Here is an 18,673-nt window from a genome sequence, read left to right as displayed (position 1 = left end):
TTTTTATTCAGGATTCTTTGGACCTTTGGAAAAACCTGGTTTAAAGAACATAAAAAAAAAACCCCACACATTTTAAAGAGAGGCTGATTTATCTAATTGATACGGCACAAAAACTTCTACTACTTCATCACATGCTCTCGTAAACTTCAAACAACTCAACTTTAAACTGGTCGTGTCCTTGAGAATTTAGGCTCCAAACGTGTTCCTGTTGCAAATGTAGTAGTATTCTGTGTATGTTGTACTAGTATGTAAACACGAGGACTGAGGAAAAGCCATGACTAGTTTCACAAACTGAACCGTGTTTCTCAGAATAGATGATTTGATGATCATATTATTAGACGGCTGCTGTTCTTCTACTGAACAGGAAACATCACAGAAATGAGAGAATGTGATTAAAACTCCTCTTCATATATATATATATATATATGATATATAGATATATATCTATATAGATATCTATATATAGATATCACACCTACTCAGTCTTTTGTCCACCTTAAGCGAAAATAGGCCGCTCCATCTGTATATATATAGAGAGAGAGAGCTATAAGAAGTTACAGCCAGTTAAGAGAGGAAGCCAACTCTTCCTTTACACCAGTGTCAGAAAGGAGTAGAAGGACAGGAGCCCCCGTCTGGACCAGGAGCATCGGGAGCCCCCCCACATCAAAGAGGAAGAGGAGGAAGTGTGGAACACTCAGGAGGAGGCTGATATCACCAAGTTACTATGACAGGGACCAGTCAAGGACTCTCAGACTGGGAAACCACTGACACGGACCAGCACTAACCGTTAGTGTTTTGTTCTGCGTTTACACCTGAGGGCGCACAGGAACACCCACCTGAGAGACAGGTGAACTAGACAAACTCACCGAGCCGGACCAGAGCCGTTTGTACGACCCAATGAGACTGTGAGGAGGTTGTGATCCAGGAAGTGGATCAAAGGTCTTTGTTTAAACTCCACAAACAAACAGAACTTTATATTGATCTAATGATGCATCTCTACAAATGAGTAGATAATAATGTGGGTTAATGAGTCACAAATTCAATTTTAAAAAATAAATAAAAACTAAACATGTTCGTCCGAGTTTTAAAGTCTAAATTAATGAGACACTGAGGATAGAAGCAGGTTTGTTAAAGAGCAGATGTTTGTATTACAATTTATAGAAATAAAAAGAGCACAGAGTCCAGCAGATCCACAGCTGATCCACCGTCATCAGAAACAGATGGTTCAGAGGAGAGGACGTCTCCTGTCCCCTTATGTCCTTTCCTTGCATTTCTTCTTTCCCTCCTCTCTTCTTATTTATTAGATTTATTTTTTATTTAAGAAATCCCTTCAGTTGAGAAACATACAGATCTGATGAATAAGGCTCAAAACACAAAATACTAAGAACTTTAGTTTTGTTGAAGCACCAGTAAATTCTTGGTTTCTTCTTCTGATCCCAGAACATTACTCTGCCACCACTGGACAGGGAGCTGCTGCCACCTAGTGGTCGCCCACCTCCACAACCTAGTGTGAAATGACCAAAACACCACTGAGTGAATAACTGTCTATATATTGGAAACATTAATGATATCAGACAAATTTTATCAGTCTGTTGAGGCCTCAGTTCACAAGCTGACAAAAAAGCTGCAAGTTAAGACGATAAACACGAGACGTACAAAAGGGTTTTGATTAACTTGTTAAGGTTTGTAAAGAAGTAAAATGATTATACATTAAATTAAACCAGGTCCGAGCAGTGGAAACACCCCCAGCAGCTCACAACCGACAGAGCTGCAGATAAAACCCGTTCAGTTCAAATGTTAGTTCAGACCTCAGCTCTGTTTCCTTATTTCATCTTTTGAATTCACTGCAGATTAAATTGTGACACACGACTGTAAAGGAAGATTTACTGGTCGAGGACCCGTATTCCTGTGTCTGTGGTCACAGTGGAACGGAACCGTTAAATGAACGAGGATGAGGAGAAAATCCCACTACTGTGTACTGGGATTTTAAAGTACACACAGTACTTTTTAACTGTGGTAACAGTTTACTAAAAGCTGGACTTGCACAGAGCAGAGTACTGCTACAGTCTAGTACATCAGTAGTAGTAGTTTTACTATCAGTGTGGTGAATACTGTGAAGAGTGAGTATTTCTACTTTGTGTACTTCATGTTGACTGTGTCTCGTCTCTCACGTCAGCATTTCGAATCCTCGTGTTGAGGATTTGACCAAGAGCTAAGAAAACGGCCCAGGTTTCTGAGATGACTGTTCCGGGTCAGAAACGGGACCCGAACACGCAGTTCAAGCTTTGCCACTAAGGGGCGCCGTTGGCTACATGTTTGTGTGAATGAACCAGTGCCCATGTGACTTGCTCGTCTCCTCAGGAACCGCCCCTGCCCCCCCCCCAGAACCCGGCTCGGCCTCACACCGGTGGTATTTGAGCTCCGTGAACCAGCCGAAGCTTCTGCCACAGACGCCGCAGCTGTAGCGGCGGTTCAGGCTGTGGACCGTCAGGTGAGACTGCATGCTGGCCTTGTGGGCGTACTTTTTACCACAGACGGGGCAGCCGAAGGGTTTCTCTCCTGTGTGCGTCCTCATGTGGATCTTCAGGTGGGACTCATAAAGACACTTCTGGCCACAGACAGAACAGGACAGGGGACTCTGGCGCCGGTGGCTTTTCTTGTGGCTGTTCAGGTGGAAAATGTAGAGAAAGGTTTTTCCGCAGTCGGAGCAGCTGAATGGCTTCTTCACCCCGCGGTCTGAAACCTCGTCCGGCTCCAGCTGAGATTTGCGGGTCTCTTTCCAGAAATCAATATCCACACTGTCGGCACTCTCAGCAGGAGGGGACCTGTCATCAGACCACATCAAGGTTTTCTGACCCCGTTCAGAGTTTTTACTGTTTGAACGTGAGCCACGGTCCCTGGTCTCCTTGAAAAAATCACTGTCAACAGAGTCCGGTTCAGAACAGTCTGAATTCTGTGCTAACTGTCTGTCTGGACCAGAGTCCCTGTCTGGGCCTGGTCCAGTCTCAGAGTCCCTGTTGTCCTCAGTGCGACTCTGATGAAGCTGTGAGGACTGAGGTTTCTCTTCATCATCTTCACTCTTCACAGGAACACGACTGAACAGGAACTCCTCCGGTCCTGGAAGCTGCTCTTCCTCCAGACTGCTCCACACTTCCTCCTCTTCCTCTTTGATGTGGGGGGGCTCCGGATGCTCCCCCTTTGTTTGGCTGCAGTCAGAGCAGCTGGCAGTCTCGCTCTGAGCATTTAGGGAGTCCGAGGGTTTGTCAGGTCTGCCGTCACAGACTTGGTCTTCTGTCGGGTCGGACAGACGCCGCCTGGTCTTTGTCCAGAAATCACTGTCAGCGCTTTGGTCTGTTTCAGACGAGCTGCTCCTCAGAAACTCTCCGTCTGCGCCGCTGATTTTCTCTTTGGCGTGAACGTCCATGTGTTTCGTCAGATTTCTTCTCCAAGCAAACTCCTTCCCACAAACGGAGCAGCTGAACTGAGTTTGTCTCGTGTGGATTCTCATGTGCTGGATCAGAGACTCCCTGTGACTGAAGCCTGCGTTACACACCGAGCAGCAGATGGAGTCCTGCTCTGTGTGACACGTCATGTGGGAACTCAAGCTCTGACGCTTGCTGAATATTTTACCGCACACGGAGCAACTGAATCGGTTTCCTGCTTTGTGGATCCTCATGTGCACCTGCAGCTGCTGCTTTCGGCCGAATCGTTTCCCACACTGAGGGCAGCTCAGCGGTTTGTCGGTGGAAGTCTGTTCCTCCATTTGGCTGCGACGAAGCTGAGAGATATCTCCAACGCACCTGTGACTTTTGAGCTCTGACAGTGAAGTGAATCTTTTCTCACACATCACACAGCGGAGCAGGTTCTCTCCCGTGTGGAGAGAGATGTGTCTCGTCAGACAACCTCCTGATGCACATCCTTTCCCACAGAAGAAGCAGCTGAATGGTTTTTCTCCCGTTTGGCACCTTGTCTGCGGACTGTGGCCGTCTTCAGATCCTTTATGACTCTCAGAGCCTACTTGTTTCTTGTCTGCATCACTAACGGAAACATCTTCAGATTTCAGCTGCCTGCCGTCACCAGTGCAGATAAAAAGCTTCTTTTCACTCTTGCACGTGTCGGTTACAGAGACTTTCTGTTTCCTCTGGTAGGTGAACCCCGTCTGATGTTGCCTGACGTCTTTCCAAAACTCAGTATCATCTGTTTCAGAGGTTTTCCTTCTCTGATCGCAGATCAGGTGCTTACTGTGGACTAAGTCTCGGACTGGCTGTGATCTGCTGCAGTCTATCTCGCTGAAGGCGCTTCTGTTTCTCGCTGGTGTGCCATCACACTTGTGTTTTTTGATCTGAAAATGCCAGTAGAATCTCCGGCCACACTTACTACAGCTGTACGGCTTCACTCCAGAGTGAACTGCCATATGCTGCATCATGATTCCTCTTTGCGTGAATGTTTTCCCACAGATCGAGCAACTGTATGGTCTCTCTCCCGTGTGCCTTCTCATGTGTATGTCCATCTGGGAGCTAAACTGTCTGTGTACACCACAAACCGAGCAGGTGAACAGCTTCTTTCCTTTATGCATTCTCATGTGGGTCACCAGTAGGTACTTGTTTGGAAAGGTTTCTCCGCACTCAGAGCAGTTCTGTGGTTTCTTCCGCGTTTCACTTGCCTGTGATGAGTCCTCAGTCATCACACAACCAAATCCTGCGTCTCCTGTGTGGGTCAGCATGTGCATTTTCAAGGTTCCTTTCTGTCTAAAACTTCTGCCACAGACTGAACAACTGAACGGTTTCTCTCCTGTGTGAATTTTCAAGTGGTATCTCAGACTCACACTCTGAGCAAAACCTTTTCCACACACAGAGCAGCTGAACGGTTTTTCTCCTGTGTGACTTCTCATGTGGATCTTCAGACCCGCTCTTTGTTTGAACTGTTTTCCGCACTCAGAGCAGCCAAATCTTCTGTGGAGTTTCTTCCTGTCTTTATCACTGTCACCACTCACAGCCTTGTTGTTGAAGTCTGGTGATTCGGATCCTCCACAGTCCATCAGAACCTTATTGTTTGTCTGTTGCTCTTTAATGTGTGAAGGTTCTGGTTTGTCCTGGTCCTGGTCCGAGCTCCACTGGCACCCAGCAAGATCCTCTGTGGTTGCCAACATCTGCTGAACATCTACAGGACACACGAGTGAGTTAATGTTAGAGTGAACATCAGAGTGGTTCTGGTTATTTCCTGGATACATTTTTCACACTTCACCGAACAATATCTCAGTAAAAGTTGAAAACATAAACTGATACACCACAGTTTTCCAAATGGAATCATTTTAACATCAGGTGTTGACGCTCAGCCTCCTTTTCTAAACCAACAACCTGCAGATGTTATAACATCTGCAGGTTTAGAAAAGCACATAAAAAAAATGTGAGTAGAAGAACCAACGTCGGGAGGAATCGGAGCATCTAAACGAGCTAGACTCGTTTTCACAGCTTTGAGAGTTTTTGGACCAAACTAGAAGTTTTTGGGACGTTTGAGAGCTGGAGAGAGAAACTGAGGTGTTGTGGTTGAGATTAGTCATGAACTCAAATTAACAGATTTAAAAACTAAACAAGACCTGAAAGGCAGAGTGTGCAAAAAACAGACCGTGTGGAACCAGTCAAGCATCAAAATGTGCCAGCGGCAGCAGGAGGTGGCTGCTCTCTGCTAACTCTGCTGGACTGTGCAGGACTGATCATGTCTGAATCTGAAGACGAGCTTTTATTAACCTGTGGACACTGAGTTAGCTTTAGCTTTAAGGGCCAGAAACCTTTTTCTGTCCAGCTCAGAAGTTTGATAGTTTAGGTCAGATTGTTAATCTGCTGTCGTCTGTTAAACTGGTTCAGTTCTAATCTGTTGTTTATGAATTTATTTCGGGGACAGTGACTAGTAGCTAATAATCTCAGATTGATTTCTTTAAAATTCTCTCATGTTTACATTTAATCATAAATCAGACACTTTTATCCAAAGCAAGCGGGTAGGCAGGGTAAAGGTTAGGGTTAGATCTTGTCTAAGGACCCCCACTGGAGGTAGAACACAACTGGGATTCGAACCCCAGTCTCCCACATTGAAGGTGGTCTTGCCACTACACTAACCAGCCGCTACTGTTGGATCCCAAGTTCTATATTCAAAGACTTTAACACTTTAAACAGACACATGATGCTGACATGTTTCATGATGAAGAGCAGAACAAACTGTGTTTACAGCTAGAGCTAACGTTAGCTTAGCAGCAACAAACCCACCTGCTCGTCGCTTTCTGATCGTTTCCACCAGTTTCCGTTTTCGCTCCAGCTCCTTCTCATATCCGGATATTGTTGTCTCCAAATGTCCCAACAGATGTTTGTGAGTCGCAGCGAGCAGCCGCCGTTTGAACGCAGCTTTCAGATCCTCAAACGTGGACATTTTCCACAGGAATCACCGGTTTATGACAAGTTATTTCTCTGCTGCTGCAGCTAGCTGCGGTCCACCGTGACCCGGAAACAGAACCTGTGGTTTCCGCTTTGCTCACGGCCTTCACAATAAGAGACCAAACTAACCCGCTGAGCCAGGGCTACACTCCGAGGATCCGCAGCGTCTGGTTTCTCAGTTTAGTGGAACTAACTTCAGTTTCTGTTCACTCACAGTGTTTAAAACACAGATGAAGATAAAATGTTCTGAAACATGTTTTCTCCCTGTTACTCTTTTATACCGAGTCACTTTTTAATCTGTGTTTGCAGAGGCAGCAGCTACACGTGAAACAGTTTTTAGACAGAACAGCCCAGACAAATACTAATGGCATGAATTATTTCATTATCTCGTTATCTCTGCTCCAGTACAGACAGATTTTTCCTAAATATCAGTGATGGTTGATGTAAAAGTGCTAAAAACCTGATTAATCCTGTGAAACACTAAAACTAAGAAGCTGCCTCTTCCGACTCTGTCGATCATGAACAGGCTCCATGTACCTTTCATAAAAAGCAGAGACCAGGCAGAACTGTTTCCACTGTAGAATTAATAAAAGACTTTAAGTGCTGTTACAGCATCAACTCGGAGTTTCAACGTGAGAACGCGTTCCTTTTCTGTAACACTGTTATCAGCTCCAGATGCCAGAACCCGATTCAATAAACTTTACAGATTTACTGTGACACACAGTTGAAATAATACTGATCATTATGTGGAATTCAAAAATAATTCAAACTGAGATTAAACATCATTTACTGTAATCAATAATCACCTGATTCTTTATTTCTATCCACTTAAGTTTAACACAGGAACCACAGAATGAACCGCTGTTCAAATTCTTCTCATGTCAGAACCGTCTACAAACCGATTTCAGCAACATAAAGTTAACGTTTGAGTTCACAGCACTGATTATTTAGACTTTTTAACCGTCTAATTCCTCTTTTACGCTCCGCGTCCAGGTTTCAAACACACGAGTGATTTCGGACCAGGAGCTTCTTGTTGAATCCTTTCCCGCAGATGCTGCACTTGTAGAGTTTCTGACCCGTGTGAATGGTCATGTGTTCTGTCAGGTGAACATTCTGTTTAAAGCTCTTTCCACACACAGAGCAGCTGAACGGTTTCTCCCCTGTGTGAATCCTCATGTGTGTCTTCAGGTTGCCCTTCAGGCTGAACTTCTTCCCGCACTCGCTGCAGCTGAACGAGTCTTTGGCAGGAACCTTTTTCAACGTTTGGTTCTGCAGCTGTGAAGGTTCTCCGACACACTTGTGAGTTTTCAGCTGCGTGTACCAGGTGAATCTTTTACCGCACACGGTGCAGACGAAGCGTTTCTCCTCTGTGTGGACTGACATGTGCAGCATCATACGGCGTTTATGTGCAAACCTTTTCTCACAGAACGGACAGCCGAACGGTTTCTCCCCTGTGTGAATCCTCATGTGCAGCTGTAAAGTTCCCTTCTGGCTGAAACCTTTGCCACAGAATGAGCACTCAAACGGTTTCTCCCCCGTGTGGATTCTCATGTGGGCCAGAATGTTCCCACTGCAGCTGAAGCGTTTGTGACAAACTGAACAGCTGAACGGTTTCTCTCCGGTGTGGGTTCTCATGTGGTTCATCAGATGGTCTTTACGGCAGAACGTTTTCCCACACTCCGAGCAGCTGAACGACTCCCTGTCTGCACCACACTGTAAATCATCTGACAAGGTTTCACCGCTTTGCTTCCAACCATCGTCACTGACTTCTGTTTCCTGTTCTGCAGGATTATCGTCACAAACGTCTGGACCCAGGTTCCGGGCTGGTTCTGACCCGGTGTGAATGTTCCTGCTGATCGTGTCCCTTACGTTGCGGCTGTTCTTCTGGCTGTTCTTCTTCTTTCCTGTGTGGATCCTCATGTGTCTGCTGACGTCTCCGCTGTATCTGAACTGTTTGTTACAGATGGAGCAGCTGAACGGTTTCTCTCCTGTGTGAAGTCTCATGTGACTGATCGAGTTTCCCTTCTGAGAGAATCTTTTACCACAAATGGTGCAGCTGAACGGTTTCTCTCCTGTGTGAATTCTCATGTGTGCGTTAAGGTGCGGCTTTCGGCCAAATCTTTGACCACACTCGGAGCAGCTAAACGATCTCTCAACGGCATTAAAGTCAATGACAGTGACTTCATCACTTTTCAGAGAGCTTAAATCTGACTGAGACTCTCTGGTCTCTATCCAGTCACCATCACTGACTTCAGTGTCTGAAGAGTCTGAACCTTTGTCCTCAGTCAGAGTACCAGAGTCCCTGTTGTCCTCAGTCTGACTCTGATGAAGCTGTGAGGACTGAGGTTTCTCTTCATCATCTTCACTCTTTACAGGAACACGACTGAACGGGAACTTGGTGATATCGACCTTCTCCAGTCCTGGAAGCTGCTCTCCCTCCTGACTGTTCCACAGTTCCTCCTCTTCCTCTTTAATGTGGGGGGGCTTCTGGTCTTCCTGGTCCAGAATGGGGCTCCAGTCCTGGCGATCTTCTTCACCAATAATGACTTTTCGGACGTCTGAGGGTAAAGCTGAAACACAAACAGGCAGGTTAACATGGAGGTACACTGTTTTATTGTGAGACACGAATGTTGGTTTGTGAAGGATAATGAGGTGAGTAGCTAATAAGTGACAGTATTTACAAACTGCAGTGTATAAGTATGTATTACGCATTAGACTTTAATAATAATGATGTTTACAGATTAGTAACTGAGTCCTGGTTTAGTCTCATAGTTTCTGTTCTGACTGGTTTTTAACCTGTTGTAACATGATTATGTCTGGTTTCATATATTAATCTTCTAAGGTAATAACGGTATCTATTTTTACATAAAGTGATGCTGCCTAAGACCAAAAGTTTCTTTCCACCATGGATTTCTTGTAAAGCGTTAGTTAGATGTGTGTGAGCACAGAGAATGTAGTTAATCAAATGTGTTGAGTTTTATTATTGCTTCAGTTACTCTGAGTAAGTTACTACTTTAACTCTACTCCGTTTTATTAGATTGATCTATTTTATTTTTCCTTCTCTTTAACCTGGTTTCTTGTGTATCATGAGATAATGTTGTAGTTTATACAGGGGTTAAGTTATATGTAAACTTCATCATCACTGTTACTGCCAGAAAGTGGATCCACTAAAACCTGAACTCTGGTTCTTCACATGTGCAAGAATAAAACTGGTCTTGTTGTGTTTTACTCAGAGTAGAACGCTGGGTTCTGTTCATGTTCTGTTCAGAACATCAGCACTTTTAAACTAATTCACTTCAAACAGGGAACCGAACGGATCCTGAACTGGATTTGATAAAACGGTATCAGACTGAACTGATTCACTTTGTGCAGATGAAGCTGTTGTTTGGTTTTTGTTTCTTTTGAAATAATCAGACACAGAATAATGAAATAAAGGTTTTTCTTCGTAACGTTGGTTCAGCTAATGTCAGTGTCGCTAGCGTTAGCTTAGCACCTTTAGCAGAGCAGTAAAACCAGAACAAACCTTCTGCTCTTAGCGACGTTTCAAGACCAAAACCCAAATCCAGAGGTTCTGGGTGTCGGTCCATCTTCTGTCTGTTTACTGAACTGAATAATCCCGGTTTTATCCCGGTATTTATCCAGATAACGGATCCACTGTCCACCGGAATATGATCACTGACCACTTCCGGGGGCGACTTTCAAAATAAAATCCGTTTCAGGCCCGTCTCGCAAACATCTTCTGTTCACTTTTAAATTTAAGATAATTTTACTAAGCTAAGATATAAGATTAAGAATCAATTGTTCCTTTAAGTATATATAGAGTGTAGATATAAAACAGAGAGAAAATACGCAACGAAGCCGTTATCCCACAGTTTGTGTCAGTTCCATCAGTAACTCTCTAATGACCTTATTAACCATTTATAAGTTTGTAACTGTAGAAAACAAATAAAAAACATTTTTATTGACATTTAGACTCACAAATGTGAAACTGCAGAGAAACAGGGAAATAACATAAAAGATAAAATCGTATGCATCAGCTTTGAATTTGGATTTAAACAGACTTTCCTAAATTCACTAATTGATCCTACAAACAGGTGTTTACATCTCTGCCTGGTTCCGAAACATCAACATGCTGGAAACAAGCTTTTCCCTGTCCGGTTCCAGTTCTGCAGAACCTCCTGTCACATGACTCAGTGGAGCTGAACCACAGCCATCTGACAGATCCGTTTGTGGACGTGATCACAGGGAACATCGAACCACGTCTTTGAACGGCTGTCTAAGGTGGCGCAGTCCTCTCCGTGTTCCCCTCCAGACTGGTGGTTATCTGGTTCCGAGCTGTGCTGGTCCCAGTATCTGTGACAGAGACAGAACCACACACTGTACCTGAGGTTTGGACCCTAAATCAAGCAACGCAGAAACTTTCAAAGTAAAAGCACACGCTGTACTTGTGCTGCAGTGTTGTGTTGTCGACCCATCTCCAGTCTCCCTCCTTGTCCAGGTCCGACAGTCCAATCCAGTAGTGGTGATCAAACACCCCGATCCTCCTGGCTTCTTTTTCCACGGCGTCCTACAAACAACACACGTTTCCACAACATTAACAGAACCACTTCCCAAGCACGTTCCCCTCTGTTCTTCCTGTACCTACTGAACTTTATGTGCTGGGCCTTTATGTGTGAAACCACCTGTGTGGGCGGAGCACAGGTGTAACCTCAGTGTTATCTTCAGGAAACCTGAGCTAACCCCAATGAGACCTGGATTAGAAAGTGGATCTGGCTGCAAATGATACAGTTTTACTGGCACATGAGGACAGAAGCATGTCTGTCGGGTCGAGTGGAACCTGTCTGAACCTGAATCAAACGCTCATCTTAAACAAGGTCTTTAGCTGTAGACCAGGTGATGGAGACACTTGAACTAGTCAGCAGGTGCATGTGTCCACTACTTTCAGTCCCATGATGCACTGCTCCCTGTCTGACGGGTCACACCCACGTGCTGCTCCACGCTGTGCAGGATGCTAAGATGGCCGCCCATCTCCTCACAGCTGGCTCTGCTCTTCAGCCAGTCCAGCTTGTCACTGCTGAAGAAGTAACACTGGTTGTCGAGGTGCAGCCACCCTGCTGGACACTCTCTGCACTGCTGCACTGGAAACGACACACACAGACACAGAGGTGAAGGAAGGGCGCAGACAGCAGGCACAAGTTCACCTGTCTGCTGCCCTCACCTGTCCTGGAGCAGCTCCTGCCCAGGGCGCTGTAGTCCTCGCACAGCTGGACGTAACGTCTCTGCATGGAGTTCACTTGGAGGCGCAGGGCAGTGTCCGAGGAGGCACCCGGCTCCGGCCGGCGGATCACTGATGATGATTGACAAACAGCGCGTTAGTAACAGGATGTGCTGACCTCTGCAGAACTCGACCAACTGTCCTCAGCAGCTCAGGGTGACAGTTCGAGCTGCCAGAGTCTGCTGGCTCTGTACCAGGCGTCTTTCGAAATTCTTTTGTGCAGCTTTTGATGTGACCTTAATGTTTTTAATGAGACAGAAGAGAAAGCTTCAACTTACAGAGTGCGGCCAGAACGATGTTGGTGCAGACGGAGACCAGCAGGCCGACCACCATCAGCAGAGCAGCCGGACTCCTCAGACACCGACCCCGCTTCAGTCCTGGGGAGTCTGAGTAGACACAAAGGGTCTTTAGTGAGGGAGCAGAACCTGGGACCTGGGTTCCGTCTTCATGTGTCTCAGTAAAGAGCTTTGGCCTCTGCTCAGACATTAGTACTGCGGGTACTTTTACACTGAATTTTACAGTAGATAATCTGAAAACCTCCTTCACTGCTGTGTGTGCTACAAAACAAAGAGTACTCAATTAAAGGCATTTTTACTGCGTTCCTCTATTGGCACAGTTTACCGTCTCCGTGTTGCACCACGAGCCGGTTCCCTCCACGTGTGGGTTCCTCGCTGAACTCCTGCAGACTCGTGTAGTTGTCTCTGTCCTCCATGTCCTCGTGCTCCTGACGGCTCCACAGTCTCCTTGTGTCTCTGATGGTGAATCTTCTACTCCTTAAGTATTTCCTAACTCTGTGGACTCCGTGATTTCTGCATGTTCCTCTGGTTTTCACTGTGTTGCACAATCCCAGCTGGAGCAAAGCCCAGAAAACTGAACCTGGAGCTGAAACCAGGTTCTGACGTAACAGCAGCTCTGTGTGTTTGTTTAACACATTGTGGTGGTGTGCATCACAGCTCTGAGCTCCGCACTTACTGGAAAACACAGGTCAACACTGAATCGTCCTCCTGCTCAGTAAAAGCAGCAGAACTCGTGGTGCCTATTGGACCGAGGCTCCAAGGAGGAAATAATGAAACATGGACCAAAAAAACAGAGTTGAGCAACAGCGGGGACATGGTGAGCACACGTTGATCAGTGCTGAGTCATGGTTCAGTTCTGGGCTCTGCAGGGACACAGAGAAGGAACATTGCTCATGTGACGATAAATGACACCAAAGCAGTTTGTTCCTGTGCTGCAGTGACACTCAGCAGTGGTTTGTTCTCTCTCAAACAACAGAGTCAGAAAAAACCTGAAAGACACGAACCTAGTCCAAACCAGATCTGTGAAATACTGCATCCTCTCTCTAGTCACAACCACTGACCAGCTGGGAATAATGTCCTGTAGAAAAACGTGCTGAGTTCAGACAGGTTCTCTAAATAGTGCAGCACATTCAGTTGGAGAAAAAGTGGTTGTGCTGGTTAGTGAACCTGAGGCCGACCAGAGGAGAGGGGGGAGTTCCAGTTCTGTTCCTCTTGTCCCCAGGTCTTACGACACCAGAGTATTAACAGATTTATTCATAAAGTTCCTGTTCAGCACGTGACCGTACGTCTGTGTTTCATCACCTTCCCGATGTCAGAGAAACTTCAACTGGACAACGTTTCATTTACATATTATTGTCACCATTTCATTACCATCATGATTTAATTCAGTGTTTGTGTTACTGTTGTCACAGTTTAATATGAATCTCTGTGTGCAAACTGTCAGAGGTTAAAACTGAACAGATCAATAAAATATCAAACAGTGATTAATGATCAGAAGTCTACAGAGGTTTGTTACTGTACATTTTATTTTTATAGATTTTAGTATTTTTTTATTGAGCTTTACAATGTTATGTTCAGTGATCAGAATGAACTGTTATCTATCATCTAATCATTTCATTTAGGTTTAGCACTTAGGCTGTTTCCTCGTTTAGAGGAACATCAGTTCCTATCTGCCCAGGTTTTCAAGGGACAGTTTTAAGTGTAACACAGAGAGAAAATGTTTATACAAGACTGGAGTGGGAAGAAGGTTGGGTGTCGATTAAAGATTAGTCAAAGGCCCAGAATCAGACTTAGAGTGCGGTTTACATCCTTGACACACATTAACCTACAGTTCATCTAATTTAGGAAGAATTAAACATCAAATGTCTGGGTCTCATTTCTAAATCAACCTCAAAAACAGATGAATCTCACTTTATTTCTCCAACACTGAACTGGTCTGAGTGCAGTCCAGAAAACAGGAGCATTAAGAAGCTAAGTATATGTGTAGGGAGGCTCCGAAGTGTGGAGCCGCTGAAATCCTGTACCGGCCCATTAAAGTTCCCAGTTTAAAGAGTTAAAAGAAGATCAGAGCGGTCGCCAGGTCCCGTCCCAGCGCGTTGCTGCGTCAAACTTTTCAGTTTCCACATCTGATCTGTGTCGTAGAGTTTACAGTCAGATACAGGTTTGAAATGACTTGTACTCTATTACGTTTTCTTCTTCCTAACAGTTTCACACTGGAAAAGATTCTGTTAATGTCTTTACTGATTGTACTTTTGAACTTTATCAGAAACAGAGTCACGGAGAAACCCCTGATGTTCATGGTCCATGAAACTAATTATCATTCTACCTGTTTATTAGGTGAGGGAAGTAAAATATTCACCAGCACTGAGAAAGGTTGTAAGAAAGAGAACAGCAGCTCTGGATTTCCAGGACTGTTGCACCTGGAAAATCTTTATTTCAGAATCTTTATTGTCGTTACACGTGTCATGCCTCAGGCGTAGTTTCCCTTCTAAAGTGTGTTTGTTCATCACCCTGCTGATCGACACACCGACACAGTCAAGGAAGTGGTTCTCCCGCCTGTGGATTGTGAACAATCAGCTAAAGGGTCTCTGTGGTGCCTCAGTTCTCCTCAGGTTTCTCTGTCCACAAACCGTTTTACAAACCGACTCAGGTTCCACAGTGTCCTTCAAACCCTCAGGTCCGTAAGAGTCTGGAGCTCTTCGGAAGCTCTGCCTCGCTCTCCTCCTCACCGAGGAGGTGAACAGATTCTCCCCTAAAGCAGCTCCCACCTCGTTCCTCAGGTGACAACTGTAGCAGAGTCTTTTATCACTCTCAGAGAAGCTCTGGGACAGAACACCTGTACGGTGTCGTGACGGGTTCAGGTGAAGCTGAACAACACTTCCAAACCGACCTTTCCATCTGGACCAGAGTCCCTGTCTGGTCCTGATCCAGTCTCATAGTCCCTGTTGTCCTCAGTCTGACTCTGATGAAGCTGTGAGGACTGAGGTTTCTCTTCATCATCTTCACATGAACTTGGTGATATCGGCCTTTGATGTGGGGGGGCTCTAGATCCTCCTGGTCCGGACTGGGGCTCCGGTCCTGCTGCTGGACGTCTGCAGGTCAGAGATAAAACATCACGTGAAACCGATGTTCTTACTCTGTTAATGTTAAATAATAAGAATAATAATCTGTGACACACTTACATTCATTTCTGTATTTATGTTGTTGGTAATTAAGCCCATAAACAGACTCACTGCAACGTCTGAGAGACCAGAACCTGGTTCTAGCTTCGTCCTCTGCACCACAGAGCTCAAAACTTTTTTTTTTTTTTTAAAGTTGTCCTCGAAGATTCACATTTAACCGACGCGTTGAAGCTGATCGAGTCCAGCTCTAAAACTGAAGCTCGGTTCAGAGTCGGCTTTGTTCTCTGCTCGTGTTATTTTAGACGAGGGTGGAAAACAAAGAACAACCAGAACCACTGAAGAATCTGACTGAAAACCTGTTGCTGGAAACCTTCTTCCTTCCACAGTACTCAAACTGCAGCTTCATCCTGTTGCTTTAATGGGTCCAGAACCTGTTCACCTGTGGTGAACTGACCCAAAGAACCTGTGTATATAAAGTCCCACCAGGACTTGTCTAAAACTTCTGTGGACCTGAGGGGTTTAGGTCTGGGTCCGGTTGGGTCACTGTAGGACCGTCACAGTCGATGGAACTCCAACAAGACTTTGGACCACATCATGTGTTGTTTATTAGAACTGACACATTATGAAGAGCTGGACCTTACTGTGGAATTAAAGACTGTGGAGGTCTGAACCGGACTGAAACACATTTATTGATCCACACCGGAGGTTTTAGAGAAGCTGAAAACAAGGACAGATGTTTCATTGTCTTTTTTCATTGATTGAGCTCAAAACCTGTGAAACCAAGTCACCAACAAAACCCACAGAAACCAGAACCGTTACACAGCTGAAGACTGAACTCGTCTAAAGCTCCAAACTAAAAACTGTTTGGAGTCTGATGGGATCAGTTTGACCAGTTCTCATGTCTTCATCTCTAACCACCATGTAAAATAAACAGGTCTGGAGGTGGTCTGTGGAACCAGCACTAGGATTCACACTTTGTCCTGGTTCTGTTCCGTTCTGTATGAACCACCTCCTCTCGACGTGGCAGCTTCTCCCTTGTGGATTTTCATGTGTCTCCCTATGCCCCCTCTGAACCGGAAGCGTTTCTTACAGACCGAACAGCTGAACGGCTTCTCTCCGGTGTGACACCTCATGTGATCCAGTAGGTGTGAGCGCTGAGTAAAACCTTTGTGACAAACAGAGCAGCTGAACGGCTTCTCTCCGGTGTGAGTCCTTATGTGGACCTCCAGGTTCCCCTTTTGGATGAAGGTTTTCCCGCACAGCGAGCAGCTGAACGGTTTCTCTTCGCTGTGGATTTTCATGTGTTTCCGTAAACTGTGACTCCAGGAAAATCGTTTCTCACAAACCGAGCAGCTGAAAGGTTTTTCTGCTGCGTGGTGCCTCATGTGTGTCAGCAGCGATTTCCTGCAGCTGAATATTTCACCACATTTGAAGCAGCTCATCAGTTTGTTCACCGCATTGAGGGTCTGACCAGGATCTGGTTCCCTGGTCTCCTGCCAAACAACATCCGTGTCTTCAGTCTCTGGTTCAGAAGACTCTGAAGCCTTGTCAGGATCTAAACCTCTATGTGGATCCAGGTTCCTGGCTGGTTCTGACCCACCACAGTCCTCTCCATCAGCACCTGCTTCTCCCACAGACACAACCGTCCCATCAACACACTTGTGTCTTTTCACCCCTGACAGCCACGCGAATTTTCGGTCACAGATGCTGCAGCTGAAGCGTTTCTCTCCGGTGTGTCGGCCCATGTGGTAAATCATGTTTCCCTTCTGTGAAAACCTTTTTCCACAGAAAGAGCAGGCGAAGGGTTTCTCTCCTGTGTGAGTCCGCATGTGTCTCTTCAGGAGGTAACCGTAGGTAAAGGTTCTGGAACATTGGGAGCAGCTAAACGGTTTCTCAACACTGCTGGACCTCGTGTCAGTGACACGACTGAACGCGAACTCCTCCGGTCCTGGAAGCTGCTCTCCCTCCTGACTGCTCCACACTTTCTCCTCTTCCTCTTTGATGTGGGGGGGCTCCGGATCCTCCTGATCCAGGCTCCGGTCCTGATGTTTGGTAGGAAGCTCCCTTCTGTTCACCAACAGCTTCTGGGAATCTGCAGGGGAGAGCAGAGAGGACTCAACGGACTCACAGTTTTTACACTTTAAATCCTCAGTGTGTTTCCAGATGTTGGGGTCTTACTGCAGATGTTTTAAGTAGAATGAAGTCTCAGAGGCAGCTGTGCCCGTCTGGTTCTGAGGACTAGCCTACAGGTCTGAGAAGTAAAAAAAAAAAAACCTGAACTGCTCCTCCACCCGCTACAGGTTCCAGGAAACACCGACCTCAGTGTCCACAAACTGTCTCCACTGACAGGACGGTCAACCCGTCTCTGTCCAAAGTGTCCTGGAGGATTCTGATTGGACGGATTTAGTTCGTCACAGAGGTGAATGATCTGAGGAGCTGGAACCACAAACGGATGTTAGTGTCTGTGGATTGAAGACCAGGAGCTGGTCTGTCCAACAGACCCTATCAGACTACTGCACCAGACCTTCTCAACGGTAGAAGAGAAACAGAGAAACAGGACCTGGTCCCTGTGGACACAGAAAGGTCTCGTTCGCAGCTAAAACCAACAGTTGGTGTTTTCAGGAGATTAAACACTAATGACGACCTCAGAGCTGCTGACTCTCACCGACATATTCTACGCTCTGTATTCAAAAAGGTCGTCTGTGGGAGACACAACCAGAACCAGTACTGGACCAAACTCAACAAATACCTTCTGAGGTGTAGTACAGAATGAAGTAGCAGATGAAATACTAAGTAAAAGTAGCCTACCTCAACATTGTAAATTGTAGTTAATTACTGACCAGCTGTCACCAGGTGAGTTAACCCCGCCCACAGTGACTCTGACATAGACCTGGTTTCTGCAGAGTCCAGTTCCTCCAACAACCCGTTCAATTGCTGGGTTTCACTCCGACTTCGCTCCCGGTGCTCCGGCTGCGGTGAGCGGGGACTGACCTGCTCTGTGCAGCCTGACTTCAGGCTTTAGCACGGCATCCAGCAGCCTCCTCTGGCGGCAGATCTCCCGTTCCGACCGCTCCACTCGGTCTTCGTACTTCGCCACGGTTTCCTCGAACAGACCGACGATCTCCTCCGCAGCCGCCGTCAGCCGCTCGGTGAGCAGCGCTCTCAGCGCCGGGATTTCGGCCGCTTCGTCTCCTTTCTCCACCTGCAGCAGGAAGTCTTCAGCGGCGGCGCTGATCCGCTCGTGTACCGACACCCGCAGCAGCTGCACGGCGCACATCTTCCTCCTTTTCTCCAGCGAACAAAGAGCGCAGCGGGGAGGTAAACACACTCCGAGTTCCGCGTCGACGACGCTTCGCTTTGAGCGGAGCGAAGCGGACTGAGCGAACAGCGAACTCTGCTGGACCGGAGGACAGAACTAAGTTAGTACTTTAGTACTCACGTCTGAAATGAAAGTAGTAATACCAGAGTGTAGAATACTCAATGTGGAAAGTAACTAAGTGGATTTACTTCAAAGGAAACTGAGTCACGGCAACTGGACCTGTTGTCAGGTCCAAA

The 18,673-nt window shown here is 46.1% G+C and overlaps 2 protein-coding genes across 2 annotated transcripts; both read right to left on the bottom strand.

Annotated features, from left to right (window-relative positions):
* Positions 1-12: 12 nt before the first annotated feature.
* Positions 13-18,531, bottom strand: LOC113155280. The gene is made up of 14 exons (XM_033326257.1): positions 18,110-18,531; positions 16,128-17,210; positions 14,887-15,088; positions 14,639-14,783; positions 12,322-12,550; positions 11,979-12,086; positions 11,644-11,772; positions 11,412-11,563; positions 10,871-10,992; positions 10,631-10,778; positions 9,949-10,120; positions 7,424-8,995; positions 6,261-6,431; positions 13-5,160 (listed from the first exon to the last, which is right to left on the bottom strand). Exons 1-14 carry the CDS (start codon positions 18,393-18,395, stop codon positions 2,309-2,311), a joined length of 7,371 nt encoding a protein of 2,456 aa, XP_033182148.1. The 5' UTR covers positions 18,396-18,531; the 3' UTR covers positions 13-2,308.
* Positions 10,414-12,918, bottom strand: LOC113155242 (CD209 antigen-like protein E). The gene is made up of 6 exons (XM_026349859.1): positions 12,322-12,918; positions 11,979-12,086; positions 11,644-11,772; positions 11,412-11,563; positions 10,871-10,992; positions 10,414-10,778 (listed from the first exon to the last, which is right to left on the bottom strand). Exons 1-6 carry the CDS (start codon positions 12,410-12,412, stop codon positions 10,616-10,618), a joined length of 765 nt encoding a protein of 254 aa, XP_026205644.1. The 5' UTR covers positions 12,413-12,918; the 3' UTR covers positions 10,414-10,615.
* Positions 18,532-18,673: the final 142 nt, after the last annotated feature.

The sequence above is a fragment of the Anabas testudineus genome, chromosome 11 (assembly GCF_900324465.2).
Source record: "Anabas testudineus chromosome 11, fAnaTes1.2, whole genome shotgun sequence".
In the NCBI taxonomy this organism is placed as follows: domain Eukaryota; kingdom Metazoa; phylum Chordata; class Actinopteri; order Anabantiformes; family Anabantidae; genus Anabas; species Anabas testudineus.
Note: the sequence above shows the minus strand (reverse complement) of the source record. Positions and strands in the feature narration are given on the sequence as shown.

Bases quoted from the DNA above. Each gene is read 5' to 3' on its own strand.
- LOC113155280 (XM_033326257.1), bottom strand. From the start codon at position 18,395: ATGTGCGCCGTGCAGCTGCTGCGGGTGTCGGTACACGAGCGGATCAGC. The intron at 12,087-12,321 runs GTAAACTGTGCC...GTGTCTACTCAG, and splicing joins CGTGGTGCAACACGGAGACG to ACTCCCCAGGACTGAAGCGG. The intron at 5,161-6,260 runs GTGGGTTTGTTG...TGTGTCCTGTAG, and splicing joins GATCAGAAAGCGACGAGCAG to ATGTTCAGCAGATGTTGGCA.
- LOC113155242 (XM_026349859.1), bottom strand. From the start codon at position 12,412: ATGGAGGACAGAGACAACTACACGAGTCTGCAGGAGTTCAGCGAGGAA. The intron at 10,993-11,411 runs GTGGGTGTGACC...TGTTGTTTGTAG, and splicing joins TGCACAGCGTGGAGCAGCAC to GACGCCGTGGAAAAAGAAGC. The intron at 10,779-10,870 runs GTACAGCGTGTG...TCTCTGTCACAG, and splicing joins AACACAACACTGCAGCACAA to ATACTGGGACCAGCACAGCT.